The sequence below is a fragment of the Pinus tabuliformis genome, chromosome Q (assembly GCF_031772625.1).
Source record: "Pinus tabuliformis cultivar Carrire ecotype Pingquan chromosome Q, CPIR1, whole genome shotgun sequence".
NCBI classification, from domain to species: Eukaryota; Viridiplantae; Streptophyta; class Pinopsida; order Pinales; family Pinaceae; genus Pinus; species Pinus tabuliformis.
Window position 1 is genome coordinate 658,392,687 of NC_142296.1, and position 18,030 is coordinate 658,410,716.

General features: G+C 39.8%; 1 protein-coding gene across 2 annotated transcripts in view; it reads right to left on the bottom strand.

Moving 5' to 3' along the window:
* Window positions 1–598: 598 nt before the first annotated feature.
* The window catches only part of LOC149221245 (protein SEEDLING LETHAL 1, chloroplastic-like), a 51,503-nt gene continuing 34,071 nt past the window's right edge, over window positions 599–18,030 (bottom strand). Inside the window, exon 2 of one of the 2 annotated variants that reach the window (XM_089385056.1) lies at window positions 599–1,099. In XM_089385056.1, coding sequence (XP_089241182.1) covers window positions 1,013–1,099 — 87 coding nt within the window. In that variant the 3' untranslated portion in view covers window positions 599–1,012. Of the gene's footprint in view, window positions 1,100–3,870; window positions 4,100–18,030 lie in introns of those variants that run through there. The other variant, XM_089385057.1, reaches the window with a different exon arrangement.

Consider the following 18,030-nt stretch of genomic DNA (forward strand, 5'->3'; position numbering starts at 1 on the left):
AGGAGTCAAGATTTAGAACTTGATTCACTATTGATATGTGATGTAGCACTAGACTTCTTATACATCTTATATATTAGCTTTCTTTTCATATTTGTGCGGTAGACTTCTTATACATCTTATATATTACCTTTCTTTTCATATTTGTGCGTTAGACTTTTTATACATCTTATATATTAGCTTTCTTTTCATATTTGTGTGGCAATGCATTTATCTGATGTTATGGATACTTTAGATGCTAAAAATAAAATTAAAAAAAATAATAATAATTTTGTATTTTTTACATTTTACGGAGTTGTTGCCATTTTTTTCAATTTTCTCCCGACTTTTATGACTTCTTCAATTTCGGACCCTTGCTGATTTATTCCCAAGTTCGACTTTTGCAACACTGCAGAACCCATTTACAATCCTAAGAAACACTGAGCAGACATTGAAGTTTTTGTTAGATATCGAAATCCTATAGAGAGCCCATCATAGAAGGAAGATTTTCTCTTAAACGTAACTTAGATTTTAGATTTCTGTAATGCTTTTCTTTTAAACCCAAGTCAGCTGTTATAATCCTAGAGACCAAACAAGACTTAACATTTTATGTAAAACCCAATTCAGATAAGAACTTTCTGCAAAAACACATGCAGAGCTGAATTTTTTTTCCTTGTTCAACCCACACCTAAGATAACAGAATTCAAATAAGATTTGAAAACTCTACAGAGACTGACCAAAAGAGGGAGTGAATGTAAGGATGTAAGCTTTTGCCGTTGGACATATTGTCAAAGATTTCTTAGCAAACTGTGTGCAATGATTGTGAGCCCAAAATATTACATGTAGTTACAGCCAAGAAATCTTTCGCAATTGGAAGTGAATGTTTTCTTCAAAACAACTCACTTACGATGTTTCCATCTGAGGCTCGAATCAGATTCCCAGATCCCAAGGACAATAAAAATAAAATATGCCCATCCAAACCCTCATCTCCTCGTATCTTCAAAATCTAGGACTACAGCTGTGATCTTGGCTTCCACTAAAATACATGACATGTCTTTCCTAAAAGTGGATAAACAAATATGAAAGTAGCAACTTCTGTGAGATTGAATGATTTATTGGCCTCCTGAAAAGTTACATAACATTGATTCAATCAGAAAATGCCCAGCCTGTTGAGTCAAACCCTCTTCCAAAGAAGCAGAGCAATGAAGCAAAGACTATAATATATTCTTATGTAATCTAGTTTCACTTCAATCTTCAAGCTGAATCCAGGGAAGATATGCCATCTCACAAGTGTTGATCCTACAACAACTACATAGGTGAATCTCAATGGACATTCAAACTGATATTTAATAAGATATGTGATGCATTTTCAAAAAGAAAAGAAATTAGTAGAATGGCTTCTGAGGAACGTAGAGGCCAAAGTTCAGGCAAAAGAGTGCAAAGGATGAAGCAACAAGTTTTAGGCACACGTGTAGTTGCATGTGTATGACACTTCTAAGGATGCATTTATGTTGGAATTACTATCATATTTGAGAGAAAAGACAGTGGAAGGAAGATGCCCTCTGCCAAAAAGCTGATGATGAAACGTAGCCACATAAAAAAAGAAGAGCCCCAAGCAATACATTTGTTAGAAGTTATATACTTATCCAGTGGTGCTATCAGTCTGTGTAACTTCTAGATAACTGTCCAACATCAGAACCTATGAATGCTACAGAAAATATCTTGCAACAACTCTAATAATGGTAAAATATAAAAATGAAAATATTAGCAACATCAATGGACAATGCTGCCACTGATTGTTTCAAAAATATTCAAATTCCAAATATGAAAAGAACATACTTGGCTCCACCTTTATAAACCACAACAATGCTAGCCTGTTTGGCAAACTCCTACATGCTTTTCAATCTTGCCAAAGTGCGTGATTTTTATAGACACTCATCTTTTGGCAGTGGCTCTTCTCAAAACTTGTAAAACCTGGAAGGCCTACCTCATGACCAAAGTCAGGTTTGCTTACTAGAATCAAAGATGGAAATCTTCACTAATTAACTAGATATCGCACTCATAATGAGAATAGATGTCACTATTCTTAGTCTGTATTAAAAAAAGCAAATTGTATGCATAATCATTCCCTGTAGCCTCTGTTAAGGTAGTCTGTACTGTCCATACTAAACATTTAATAAATGCTTCTTCAAAAAAGCTTCCCAAGAAAAATAATAACACAAATGAAATGTCACGTAAAGAGTATTTAAATGATGTTGCCAATGTCCTGTTCTAATAGGTTTGGTAGCCATGTAAGAACAACATAAATAATCATAATTTAAACCTACTAATAATTTCATTATAGGAGTGATGGCATCCAGTAAGTTGAACAGATTAATAACATGGAAAGATAAGAGATTTTACCTCACAATCTTTAGTGCCTCAAACCTTTCAGACCCTTCTAGTACATGTTTTCCCATTTACAAATCCTAAAACATATGTAAGGCAGCCTCACCGAGCACAAACTTTGCCAAAATCTGGTGATCATAATAATACCGAGACGTAGATGATAGACTCACACAATGTGTTCCATGTAGAGTGTCTAAAAATTAATCAACAAATTGAAATTTGAACTTCACACTTGTTACTTCACAGGCACATCGAGAAAACGAAAAACTTGTCCCAAGTTAAGGGCTGATTTAATCGGATGAATAAATGAATGATCTGCAAATTACCTTGCAGGCCTGCATGTCTGCAAAAACAGGACCTCTTAGACAATTCTTGGGCACTTTTGGCTTCCTAACCAACTAATTAGCAACATACGAGGAAGAAGCAGAAACATTTGACCAAGTTATCCATTTCACATTTTCTTACTTAACCCCACTCTCCAATCCATTTAAAGTATGAATATCTGGAAGCCATCTTTTTTCAATAATATTATTTCCAACTGCAGTGCCTGTCCCATCTTTACATAGCCTGCAAAGACCATCTATGAACACTAATGACTTGGGAAACTTTATCTGTAGGGTTATGATTGTTTTTCTTCTAAACAGTGTTACAAATATCAGAGATACATTGCCAACATTGTGATGAATCACAATCCTCTCAGCTCAGCGATATTGTTGCCACAAAAGGTCGTGACTTTTTCAAAGTTCAAATGTAATGCGATATATTCAAAAAATCGCAGTTCAATGGAAAGGTCACTAAAATCCAATTTGGTGACTTTTTGACACATTTTGAAAAGCAAAAGCAGGTAACTGAGAGCAAAAGAGAAATTCGATGTCTTCCATCAAGCGGAGGGGAAATTCAGTGTAGCCATTGCCATTAGCATGTTTATTGTGGAGTGGTGTTGATTCGTTGATTCAATGGAGAATCAACAGAAATTTCACGAAATGGGATTATAAGCAAGGAGGCTGCAAGGGCATTGTGCCCCCTTGAACCAATAAGAGTGAAATGGTGAAAATAAAATCATAATTTGTGTCAGTTATAACATGCAAACTCAAATCAATGAAGAGTCAAGAAGATAAAAGTGATGTTAACTAACTAAAAATCCTTGTACATGAGTTATGGAATCTATCTTGGGAGATAAATCCACTTAAGCAAAGTGTCCAATTTATTATATTTTTTGACGCAATTTTGAAACATGGGAGTCCACGCTCAAGACAAGATTCGGTATCAATGTATGATATATCACTTGACAAATACATTTCACATATCAATTTTCTTTTCATATTCATGTGATAAAGTGTTTAATTGATGTTGTTCTTTTAAATGTTTAGCAAATTAGGAAAAAGATGAATTTTTTTGTCTTTTTTTTAAGTTTGCCAATATTTTCACTGATGTTACCAAAGGGTTTATTTTCACAACCTTGGCGATACATTCACCAACACAATGTTCGAAAAATTGCTTCTAAACTACTTCCTCTGGATCTTTCATCTCCTTGAACAAAACTATTGACGAACACAATAGAGATAGATGACATAGGCTTGTGTCCTTTCCTTCCAATTCTTGCAAGTAATTTAAAGCAAGCTTTGGCCCCATTAAACTTGCAAAGTCTTTGAATCAAAGCTATATGTGCAACCATATTAAAATAACATTCTTATTTTCCATTTCATGCCACAAGTCAAGAGCATCTGTGAGTCTCCTACATTGCAGAAACCATTTTTAAGGTCAAGGAATATTATAAAGGCTAAATTTCACCATTTGACTAATTTCCATTTTTCCCCCAAAAATGATTCATCAATTTTCATTTTTTCCAAAAACAATTTACCCAGACTCTAGAAGATAAAATTGTTTATGTAACAAATCACCAAATTTTCTAGAAACTATATAAAATACTTAAAATCTGAAAATCTGTAAAAAAAAAATATATATATCACCAAATATTTATTGTTGGCATTTTCAGAATTAGTAATGTTCGACGTGATTTTTACATTTCTAGAATAAGTATGGATCCTTGAATGTTTCCTTGATTGAGGTTGTATACATAATGACATTGAGATGCCTTGTGCCTGCAACGATCTTGGAAAAGGTATGGTAATGCTAAATCAACTGAAGGATTTTACATGACCTGTCTATTATCTCATTGTAGGTCATCACATCGAAGAATGTCCCTTCTCCAACTTTTCAATGCATCATGTATTCCATCGACCTTAATTTAATACTTCCTAAGCATCATGTATTCCATTGACCTTAATTTAATACTTCCTAAGCATCATGTATTCCATCGACCTTGCAAAGTCCATTTATTAGAATGTTTTGGACAACAATATCAAGAACATAAAGATTTTCTAGCATTTCCTTAAAAAGCCTATGTGCATACTACATGATCCATTTGAATAGCTATTCAGGGACCATCTATTGCAACAATGTATGTTATCATATCAAGGAGGAAGCCTGAATAGGACATTTCATTTTGCAAATTGAAACCATAAAGTACTTTACCATGTTCACAAAGTCTTCTGACAAGTGAGGTATAATGTCTAATCCAAGGGTTATATCTATGAAACCTCATCTCCCTTATCAGGCAAAGAGCCTTAATAACCCTCTCCACTTTACATAGGCATCCAAGAATTAAATTATAAGTAAACCTTCATCATTGTAATAATTAGCTTTAGTTGCTTGAGCATGAGCTTCGGCAACTTGATTAGGAGAAGTAGAGGGTCTACCTTAACCATGGGCAAGCAATCATAGATTTTATGGTCTAACCTATGACAACAAAATCAATTGTTGGCGAAGTTAACATGGTGCTTACGTTGCCTAAGCATCTTGTCCCCCACCTAGATGAGAATGAATTCCTTGAGATCTTCAAAGTTCAAACAAGTTCACTCTTACATAAAACTATGTTTTTATTCTAGAGTTCATAAAATGTGAGGCGGGGGAAGGGGGGTTTTCATGGAAAATAAAGCCTCCTATTGGCACAAAGATGTGCTCAAGGACAGGCCAAAATTGTATGGGTGTTGAAATTGGGTAGCATCAAGAGGTACTCTCACATGCCTTTAGTGCTAGGCTTGTGAGATAAAACACCCACAAAGTGAGTAGGCTTTGAACCCAAGGAAATTCTAATTTAATGTAAAGGTTGTGTTGGAGGTTTCTTGAAGGACATAAGGGCTTTCAAAGAAACCTAAGTACAAGAATAAATAAGAAACTAATGATAACTTTGGAGACAAGAAGAGACAAGGATCATTCTTCTTGTATAAAGTGAAGAGGCTATATGTGACTTAGTCCAGGAAGCAAAAGGAGCCGCAGGAAATTGGAAGAAGGCTTGGCAAAGGATAGACCAAGCCTTGTTTCTGTTGTAGCAAGGGACGCCACAAGCTAAAGGGTATCTGGCCAAGTTTTATTGTTGATGTGTTCTCAGACAGAAAAATCAAAATGATTCTGAATCGAGAGAAAACTATAGTGTTGGGTCATTTGATTTTCTCTTGATCTCATTGATGATTCAACCTCATTTAATAATCAATGTTGACTATAACCCTTACCTTTCCAAGCTAACGATGCAGGTTCGATTCCCACTACGGGTTTGCCGAATCTGTCCAGACGGGGCTTGTTTCCACCCTCCCCCCCAAGTTGATTGATGCATTCGAAAAGTTCGTTGGTCAATATTTAAGAAATCTATTTTATTTCCACTTTTATACCACTCAGAGGTGTGCGTTGTGACCTATGAGTTTATTAAGAAGCTGAATCAATGGATAGAGATAACCAAAATCTTTTTTATCTGGCATTACCATGGAACCATGCACATCCAAATACGCAATACAGGGTTGCTACAACACCTCACCATAGAGAGAGATATAGCCATACTGACAGACATAGACAAAAGGTCATTGTTGGTAGCTTATCATTGTAAGTCGAGCGGGCATAGTGGGGCGAATGATCCATTTGGGTATGGGTACCATATCTCGAATCATGGGCAGGAATTGGAACACGAAAGCTTTCAACTACCCCGGAAACCCTTACCTACAGATATCGTTTGTTCACTTGTTATGATCAATAAATCATCGAAAAGAGGAAAAGTTGAATCTATTTCGAAACGGATTTATCTATTAGCAGAACGAATAATTCCAAATCAAGTAAAGAAGATCTTTGAAGAGTATTTGTCAAATATAGATTCTTCTTTTGGTAAACTGATCTATCCAAAACATTTTTTTTAAATGCCATCTAATCAGATCCAAGAAATCTATCGATGATGAATCGTTGATACATTTCCTGTGGTTGGAAATAGCCTTTCGAGTAGCCTATATACATCTCATATCGGGCTAAAGGAGCAGTCGAAATCTGGTTGGAGTAGACTACATCTAAAGAAGGACAGTCAAGGGCCGCAATTGCTACAAGAAGGTCGAGGAAGGCCTCAAAGTTGTCCGCAGGTTGGCTGAAGGACACCGCAAGCCTATGTTGGAACTGCAAGGGGGTCGAGGCCTAGATAAGGCAAACCAAGGCTAAAAGAAAGTTGGCAAAGAGCAAAGGGAGGCTTGTTAGGGCCTACTACAGGCAAAGAAAGACTATCACAAGCTGGGAAGGGTAGTCACAAGCCTAAAGGAGCAGTCGAGGCTACATTAAGGCTGGCAGAGGGTCGTGCATAGAAAAGGACGTATGTTTGCTATAGCAAGCAGGAAAGCCACTACTAAGTAAGCTAATTGGTGTTTGAGTAATTTAAGAAGGGCTAGTAATTGCCCTAGTTTGTTACAACAATGTTAGTGTTGTAGGTATTGTTATTTGGGCAGGAAAGGCTTAGAGGACAAAGCCTCAGCCCTAGGTGTTTGGTCTAAAGGATTTGACATTCTATTTTGGCATTGTACTAGGATATAAAGGGCCATTATCCCTGGTACAGGAGCCCTACAGATATTCTTGTTAATGGACAAATATGAAATCAAGTTTGGGCATAAATATTGTGTAATATACATTGATCTAATTGTCAGTATTTCGTTGTGCAAAAGTTTTTTTAAGTTAGGAATTTTTAGTGCGTTTATGTTTTCTAGCTAAAGCATATAACCCAGACCTAGGGTGCATGGAATTCTAACATGGTATAGGAGCTACTTTTAGGAGTAGTTGGGTCAAAATTGTGCACAAGTGCCAACTCTAAAAGGGAGTTGAGTTGTCTTGTTATTGAAGTAAGGAGGGTTGGACTCTTGGATTTTGGAGGGAAGAATCCAACAAAGAAAATGATTTTTGGCTTGAGATTTGAGGAGTGCTTGGAAGGGATATCTAATTACAGTTTATGGAAGGAAAGAATCAAGCTAGTGTTGTTGGTGAAGATCTATGGGGTTATGCCAACACCTAGATAAAGGCACCAACTGATGCACTAGCTTTAGCATTGTATAACCTAGATGATGCAAAAGCCAAGTTGATCATTCTTGGTGGAAAGGATCACTCAATACCTCATCTCACTGGAAAATATAATGCATGTCACATGTGGGAATCTATAGAAGCGTTGTTTCGGAACAAGAATGAGAACCAGAAGATAGTATTGAGAGAGAAGCTTAGAGACATCAAGATGACAGGTTTGGAGGTGTGATTGTGTATATTACAAGGATTTTGCAAGTTCGTGATGAGCTTGCAACTATAGGGGATAATGTGTAAGAATCAGAGTTGGTGAGGATTGTAATAAAGGGCTTCTCAAAGAAATGGAAGCCATTCATCAAAGGAGTATTTTCATGGGAGAAACTTCCAAATTGGAACAGGTTATGGGATGATTTCATCTAGGAGGAACTTCGAGACGAGGATCTTCAACAGAAGAGTCTTGATGCAAAGAAAGTTTCCCTCACTAGTAAGTTGAGGAAGGGCACAGAGAAGTTCATCATCAAGAAGGACTTAAGCAAAGTGAGATGCTTTGCATGTGAAGAGTATGGTCATTATGCAAGCAAGTGCCCACATAAGAAGGAGCAAAAGAGAAGCTTGAGATGGTGATGGTTGCTCTAGCTACAGTCAACGAGGATCACTTCGCTAGGAGATTTGACAAAGAGTTTTCTCTTATCTCTCATTTCTCCAGGAGCACCATTTGCAAGGGTGCTTGGTTCCTAGATAGCGAGGCATCGAAGCATATGACAAGAACGCGAGAAGTATTTGAGAGCTTGACCAAATGGGACTACAATCTACATGTGAAGATTGGTGATAAGAGTTAACATGTAGTCAGAGGAACTGGGACTGTACCATTCAGGATGGAGTCAAGTGGATTGTTGCAAGTCTAGGATGTGCTTTGAGTACCGAAGCTCAAGTGTAGCATGCTTTTAGTCTCAGCAATTGAGGCAATGGGGTTTTATTATGGAATGGAAGAGTGATACTCAAGCCCAGTGACTCTAACTCTAGCCCAGGAGTGGTTCTTGGAGTCGGAGAGAATGGTCTATACAGGCTAAAGGGCAAGCCTATTGACCAAGGAAAGAAGAAGGTTTCAAAGCCTCAGAGGGAGTCAAATTTCAAAGTGAATTCGCCAATTCAAAGGGAGAGTTAGCAACCCAAGAAGAGTGTAACACCAGAGAGAAGAAAGGAGACTTCCATGTCTAAGAAGGAGCCATGGACCTATCAGGAAAAGAAGAAGCAAGAGGCTTCTAGTAGCAAGGAAACTTCCAAGAAGGTTTTTTTTCTTACAGCAAGTTTTTGCTTCTGTGCCGAAAGATGAAGCCTATCATGAATGTTGGAGAGCAGTTGTGGAAGAGGATTGTGTTTCAGTATGGGAAACAGAAACTTCCAAGAATGGAAGTACCTCCCTCGCTAAGAGGGAGGTTGAAATTGGGTAGCATCGGGAGGTACTTTCACATGTCCTTGGTGCTAGGCTTTTTAGAGAAAAACACCCACAAATTTGAGTGTGTGGGCTTTGCACCCAAGTTTGGAGTTTTGGACCCAAAGTGAGTGGGCTTTGAATCCAAGGAAAATATAATTCATTGATAGTTGTGTTAAAGGTTTCTTAAAGGACATACGGGCTTCCAAAGAGACCTAAGGACAAGTATAAATAAGAAACCAATGGAGAAGTTTGGAGACATGAAGAAAAAAGGATCATTTTTCTTGTGTGAAGTGAAGAGGCTAGATGTAACTTAGCCCAGACAGCAAAAGGAGCCGCATGAGATTGGAAGAAGGCTTGGCAAAGGACAGACCAAGCCTTGTTTCTGTTGTAGCAAGGGAAGTTGCAAGATGAAGAGCATATGGTCGAGTTTTACTGTTTATGTAGAGATGAAGGAGCAGCCAAAGTCTGGTTGGAATAGGCCACGACTAAAGAAGGACAGTCTAGGGTTGCAACTGCTACAGGAAGGCGCAAAGGAAGGTTGCACAGCTGACCAAGGACAGTCTAGGGTTGCAACTACTACAAGAAGGCACCAAGGAAGGTTGCACAGCTGACCAAGGACAGTCTAGGGTTGCAACTACTACAGGAAGGCGCCAAGGAAGGTTGCACAGCTGACCGCGGGTGTGGCTGAAGGAGGCCATAAGCCTATGTTGGAACTACAAGGGGGGTCGAGCCCTAAATAAGGCAGTACGAGGATGAAAGGAAGTTGGCCAAGGGAAAAGGGAGGCCTGTTAGGGCCTACTACAAGAAAGGAAAGACTATTGCTAGCTAGGAAAGGTGGTTGCAGGCCTAAGTGAGATGAGGCTACAGGGAGGTTGGCAAAGGGTTGTTATGCGTAAAAAGTAGGTATGTCTGCTACAACAAGGAGAAAAGCCACTGCTAGGTAAGTTGATTGGTGTTTTGAGTAACTTAAGAAGGGGTTGGCAATTCCCTAGTTTGTTACAACAGTGGTAGTGCTATAGGTGTTATTAGTTGCGCAAGAAAGGCTTAGAGTACAAAGCCTCAACCCTAGGTGTTTGGTCTAAAGGATTTGAGATTCTATTTTGGCATTGTACAAAGATATAAAGGGGACATTATCCATGGTACGGGAGCCTTGTTGATTTTCTTGTTAATGGACAAATAAGAAGTCAAGTTTGGGCATAAATTTTGTGTACTATACATTGATATAATTGTTGGTATATTCTGCTATGCAAAAAAAAAATATTTATTTATATATATATATATATATATATATATATATATATTTAAGTTAGGCATTTTTAAGCTGGAAAAGAGCAAAGGGGGGCTTGTTAGGGCCTGCCACAAACAAAGAAAGATTGTCACAAGTTGGGTAGGGTAGTCACAAGCCTAAGGGAGCAAGCCGAGGCGACAGGAAGGCTAGCAAGGGGTTGTTGTGCGTAGAAAAGGAGGTATGTTTGCTATAGCAAGGTGAAAAGCCACTGCCAGATAAGCTAATTGGTGTTTGAGTAATTTAGGAAGGGCTAGTAATGCCCTAGTTTGTTATAGCAATGTTAGTGTTGTAGGTATTGTTATTTGGGAAAGAAAGGCTCAAAGGACAAAACCTCAGCCCTAGGTGTTTGGTCTAAAGGATTTGACATTCTATTTTGGCATTGTACTCGGATATTAAGGGCCATTATCCATGGTACGAGAGCCCTATGGATATCCTTGTTAATAGACAAATATGAAATCAAGTTTGGGCATAAAAATTGTGTACTATACATCGATCTAATTGTCGGTACTCTGTTGTGCAAAAGTTTTTTCAAGTTAGGCATTTTCAATGTGTTTATGTTTTCTAGCTAAAGCATAGACCAGACATAGGGTGCATGGAATTCTAACATGGTATCAGAGCTACTTTTAGGAGCAGTTGGGTCAAAATTGTGCACAAGTGCAAACTCTAAAAGGAAGTTGAGTTGTCTTGTTGTTTATATAAGGACAGTTGGTCTCTTGGATGTTGGGGGGAAGAATTCAACAGAGAAAATGATTTTTGGCTTGAGGTTTGAGGACCAGTTGGAAGAGATATTCAATTACAGTTCATGGAAGGAAAGAATCAAGCTAGTGTTGTTGGTGAATAATCTGTGGGGTTATGCCAACACCTAGATCAAGGCACCAACTGATGCAGCAACTTTGGCTTTGTATAACCTAGATGATGCAAACGCCAAGTTGATCATTCTTGGCGGAAAGGATCACTCAATACCTCATCTCACCAAAAAATACATTGCATGTCACGTGTGGGAAGCTCTAAAAGGGTTGTTTCAGAACAAGAACGAGAACTAGAATATGGTATTGAGAGAGAAGCTCAGGAACATCAAGATGACAAATTTGGAGGACGTGATTTTGCATCTTACAAGGATTTTGCAAGTTTGTGATGAGCTTGCAGTTATAGGGACTAATGTGTAAGAACCAAAGTTGGTGAGGATTGCAATAAAGGGCTTCTCAAAGCAATGGAAACCATTCATCAAAGGAGTAGTTTCATGGGAGAAACTTCCAAATTGGATGGGAAAAACTTCCAAATTGGAACAAATTAAGGGATGATTTCATCCAAGAGGAACTTCAAGAGGAGGATCTTCAACAGAAGCGCCCTGATGCAAAGAACGTTGCCCTCACTAGTAAGTTGAACAAGGGCAAAAAGAAGTTCATCATCAAGAAGGACTTAAGCAAAGTGAAATGCTTTGCATGTGAAGAGTATGGTCATTATGCAAGCAAGTGTCTGCATAAGAAGGAGCAAAAGAGAAGAAGCTTGAGATGGTGATCGTTGCTCTAGCTACAGTCAACGAGGATGACTTCATTAGGAGATTTGACGAACTGTTTTCTCTTCTCTCTCATTTCTCTAGGAGCACCATTTGTGAGGGTAATAGAAGCATATGACAAAAACACGAGAAGTATTTGAGAGCCTGACCAAATGGGACTATGATCTACATGTGAAGATCGGTGATAAGAGTCAACGTGCAATCAGAGGAACTGGGACTATACCATTCAGGATGGAGTCAAGTGGATTATTGCAACTCCAAGATGTACTTTGGGTATTGGATCTCAAGTGTAGCATGCTTTAAGTCTCAGCGATTGGGGCAATGGGGTTTTATTTTGGAATGGAAGAGTGATGCCCAAGCCCAGTGGCTCTAACTCTAGCCCAAGGGTGGTTCTTAGAGTCACAGAGAATGGTCTGTTCAGGCTAAAGGGTAAGCCTATTGACCAAGGAAAGAAGAAGGTTTCAGGGACTCAGAGGGAGTCAAGTTTCAGAGTGAATTCACCAATTCAAAGGGAGAGTCTGTTATTTTTAGGTATGTTCTATGCTTAGAGCAATTTATTTCAATTTTCACAGTTAGCTCAAGATCTTTTCCAGATTAGCAATCACATCAGCATTAAAGTAAACTGCAGATAGAACATAAACATAAATCGCAGAAGACAAGCCAAGACAAGAGGACACAAGATATGGCACTAGCGAGGGACAAACCCCAATGTGGGGAAACCCTTGATCAATTCTTCTTCTATGTTCTTCAATAGTTTAGCGCAGAGAGATAGTACATATACATCAGAAGTCAACACTTTGACTTAACAAGATAAGAGCAGAGATCTTCACCATGAAGATGACATAATGAGGTTGCAGATCTGATGACAAGGGCTGCAGATCTAAACTTAGGTGACGGCATATTTCTTCAAGGTGATCCCATCACCATACTGCATCCAACCATGCTGCATCCAATCATGCTGCATCTTCCAGAATGCTGTCCTTTTCATGCAGTACTAGTTGTCACTGCTATATGAGCTGGTGCATCAAACTTCAATTCTCAACCTTGATACAGTCATGATCCAAGTTGAGGTTTCACTACTGCCATACTTGCAAGACTAATTTGTGCAACCCTTAACACAATCTATGTTGTTGGATATGGCATGTGGCCTAGCCCATCAGTAAGTAAGGTCTACACATAGTACCCAGCTATCTTTATCCTTGAAGAGCAATGTCTTCCAATCTTCTCCTAAGAGATCTTCTTAGATAGACTTGATTTACCTTCTCTTTGAGGTTGCACCAGACACAGTCATTTGATGCAGAACGTGGTGACTGGTTAGGGTATTTCTTCATTGTAGTTCTGCCCCTTAAGAACAATGTCAACATGCCCAAAACAGATCTCAAATGAGCCACGATGTCACCTATAGCAATGTGGCATAAGGACATATCCTCTAAGTTGTGATATGATTACTTTTAGTTGTCTTTCCTTACAGCGTCTTAAGGCACCCTCAATTGCTATGTATAGAAGCCTCCCCTTTGCTGCGTGTGAGTGCCTTTTCTTGCTGCATATAAACCTCTTTGATTATAACCAGACAACGTATAGATTAGGTGACTTTCTGACCTGCGGCAAGGGCTCTTTTAGAGCTTCCTTAGACAGCCGATGGAAGGTCCCATATATATCTCCTTGTTGCGTAAACAGGTCTCCTCTAGGACTGTGTATAGATCCTCTTTCTAACTGCGGATAAAGAGTCTCTTTCTTGTTGCATATAGGGTTAATAGACAGCGGCTTCATGCCTTCAGTTAGGGCCTATATTAGCCCTCCTCTTACCTGCGGATTGAGCCTTTTGAGACAGCGTATAGAGGCTTATTTATGTTGCTTATAAGTCTCCTCTTTTCTGCGTATAGGTGTCCTCATAAGCCTACGGCTAGGGCATATCTTTACTGCGGCTATGGCTACAGCTACAGCTTCATTATGACAGCGGCTAGGTCTCCTCTCTAGGGCTGTGTTTAGATGTCTCCCTTGACTGCATATTAGGCCCTCCTCCTTGCTGTGGATTAGGCCACTCTCTACTGCAATTAGGGCCTCCTTTAGTCAACAGATAAGGGCTTCTTTAAACTGCGTATAAGTGCCTCCCTTTGTTGCTTAGGTCATCATATTGCGGCTAGGGCATCATACTAGGCCAGTGTACACTCTTAGTGTCTCTCCTTCACCAAAACCCAAAGACGTGGAGAGGAGGAGATCACATGAAGAGTATATGTGTGTGACAAATGACTTCAAGTCCTCTTCTATTTATACTAAAATGTAGAGGTTGAATAGACATGACTGTTGGGCTTCTGAGCCTACATAAGTTGCTAGTCGACTTGTCAATTTGTCCATAGTCAAAATAAATTCATATCTTCATAGATACTTATCAGAATCGGATGAGCTTTAGATCAATCCTACACCTTTCGATGAGAGGGATCCAAGAAAAATATCAACTACCATAAATAAGATGACCCACATGCAGTTTGGCCCTAGTTGCCAATTTTAACACTCCCTCTCAACTAGGGAGAACTCCATCTATTGATCCATATGTCTGACTGTACTATCTCTACCATCAGTGCCCTGCACTGGTCTGCTCTGCTCTGATCTACTGAGCTCTACTTTGCTCTGCTCTTATCTAACTATAAAGAAGAAGAAGTGATCGAGGATGTATCATACCATCCTCCACTGTCCCGAAGTCAGTCTCAGAGTGTGTACCACTTTCACTGGTCCCAGACCAGTCCTCTACTGACCCAAAGTCAGTCTCAGAGTGTGTACCACTCTCACTGGTCCCAGACTAGTATCATTGATCCCAGATCAATGGAGGTCATCCTAGCATAGGGAGTACGGTAGATACAACGATGCGTCCATCAATAGAACTACTATGGACCCTATCCTCATTTCCTTGTTCATTGATCAGATGAGAGGTACTTCCCATGAGTCCCAGACTGCATGGGTAGGATGCCTCGACAGGAGAACTAATCATCCTGCCCACAGGAGAACGAATCATCTTGTCCAGTGGATGCCACGGAGAACTAATCATCCTACCCTACAGGAGAACGAATCATCCTGGCCCACAGGAGAACTAATCATCCTGTTCCATAGTCACCACAGAGAACGAATCATCCTGGCCCACAGGAGAACGAATCATCCTGTTCCACAATCGCCATGGAGAACAAATCATCCTGGCCCACAGGAGAACTAATCATCCTGTTCATAGCGCACCACCAGGGGAGGGTGAGTCGCCCTGTGGTCGTATGTTGCTCCAGTAAGTACCCCAAGCCCCCTAGAGCTCCCAGAGCTCAATGTATGCAACATGCAGGACCTTTTTGCAAAGGTCTCTCAACGACTCCAAGTTGTTCGGGAAAGTCACAAATTTGACCTTTCCCCGGGGCTTTGACAAAATGTCTATGACCTGTACATCAGTCTCAATGTGATGGAGCCTCCCCACTCATCGACTTACCATATCCCAGATAAGGTAGTATATGATGTCTATCTGCTGGAACAATCATCGAATACGGGATTCCTCAATAATCGAATCCCACCTCTGGTTGTCACAGAGAATCATAGTGGTATTCATCATGTGTACAAACAGCTCACTCAAGAGCTTCTGCAACCATGCAACTTCACATGAGATCATACTCGTAGCTATGTATTCGGTCTCGGCGGTGCTTATAGCAACCAACTTCTGCTTCATGCTCATCCATGATATCGAAGCAAAATCCAAAGAGAACCAACACTGAGAAGTGCTCTAGTGATCCTCCACATTGCCTGCTCAATCAGCATTCGAATAATCATGCAGTTTCATATTTCCAGTAGTGTATCTCAATCCATGAGAGATTGTGCCCCGAAGATATCTCAAAAGATTCTTGGCATCAATCCAGTGAGGCTCAACCAAATATGAGCTCACCATGCTAACTGCAAAACATATGTTCAGACGGAAATTCACCAAGAACATCAACGCAAATGAGCTTATGAAACTCAGAGGCATTTCCCAAATCTGGTCCGACATCACTACCATATAACTTCTGAAAGTTAAGATCCTCGAGGTAATCACAGGCTTGCAGTTTATCATTCCACATCCGGAATCCAACTCCCTCTTACTTCTGCAAATGAGACGGTTTGCACCTGTTAGAAATAGGTCATCCTCATAAGGTGCTGGTATGAGAGGTCTATCATCCTCAACCTTCAAACAATGGTTTGGATTGGCTTCACTCTTAGTGAATCTCAGCTTCATCTGACAGCTATCAATCCTCTCATACTATGCCCGGGGAGTTTTGCTTCAAGCCATAGAGGGCATTCTTCCACCTACATACGTGAGATTCCTGATCATCAATCTCAAACCCCTCGGATTGTTCCAAACTTGTGGACCTGCTTTCCATCAATGAGTGCCACCTTGTAACCTTCGACTTCCGTTGCTGAAATGGACACCAGGTTCTTCTTGCGATCAAGTACATAAAAGAGATTCTGTAAATGAATCGAGTTACCCTCATTCAATTGAGGGGTAACATTCCCTACACCCTTTCCGAGATAGGTGGCATCGGCTCCAAGTATAATCCCACGATTATTTCCATCTCTACCAAATTAGAGAGTGCACCCTACTATCCGATGAAGTGCCTTGAAGCACTACAATCAATAAGCCAAATTCCCAAAGAATCTGAAGGAGAGGGCCAATACAAGATAACGCTTCTTTATCTTATCAAACAACATTTGATTCTTCATACATGGGCTTCCTTGCTTTCTATGAAGAGTCGGCCATTTCCTTGATGACCTGCATTACCTGTCATTCCCTTTATCATTGAAGATGTCCATGTTGTTATCATCATCAAGTGATGTGTCCCTGCCATTCAGACACTCCTTCGCATAATGGCCGAACTAGTTATCTGCCTTTCCTTCCACCCTGAGATCCGGTCTTCCAATGAAGTGATCTTTAGGTAAGCCATATTCCGCTGCGCCATTCTGATAATATCCTCTGCTTCGACTTCACCCTTAGTGAATTTGAAGAGGGATGAGGAATCTACTGATCCTTTTGTCCTTTCCCAAGTGTCTTCGATGATTGCTCTTTCACTCTTGCTTAGGCATTGTCTTCACCTCAGCTCTGATACCATGTTATTTTTAGGTATGTTCTATGCTTAGAGCAATTTATTTCAATTTTCACAATTAGCTCAAGATTTTTCCAGATTAGCAATCATATCAGCATTAAAGTAAACTGCAGATAGAACATAAACATAAATCGCAAAAGACAAGCCAAGACAAGAGGACACAAGGTATGGCGCTAGCCAAGGACAAACCCCAATGTGGGGAAACCCTTCATAAATTCTTCTTCTATGTTCTTCAATAGTTCAGCAGAGAGAGATAGAGTAAATATACATCAGAAGTCAACACTTTGACTTGACAAGATAAGAGCAGAGATCTTCACCATGAAGATGACATAATGAGGTTGCAGATCTGATGACAAGGACTGCAGATCTAAACTTAGGTGACGGCATATTTCTTCAAGGTGATCCCATCACTATACTGCATCCAACCATGCTACATCCAATCATGCTGCATCTTCTAGAATGTTGTCCTTTTCCTGTAGTACTAGCTGTCACTGCTATATGAGCTGGTGCATCAAACTTCAATTCTCATCCTTGATACAGTCATGATCCAAGTTGAGGTTTCATTACTGCCATACTTGCAAGACTGATTTGTGCAACCCTTAACACAATCTATGATGCTGGCTATGGCCTATGGCCTAGCCCATTAGCAAGTAAGGTCTACACACAGTACCCAGCTATCTTTATCCTTGAACAGCAATGTCTTCCAATCTTCTCCTGAGAGATCTTCTTAGACAGACTTGATTTACCTTCTCTCTGAGGCTACACCAGACACAGTTACTTGATGCAGAACGTGGTGACTGGTTAGGGTATTTCTTCATTGTAGTTCTGCCCCTCAAGAACAATGTCAACATGCCCAAAACAGATCTCAAATGAGTCACGCTGTCACCTACAACAATGTGGCATAAGGACATATCCTCTAGCTGCGATATGATTACTTTTCGTTGTCTTTCCT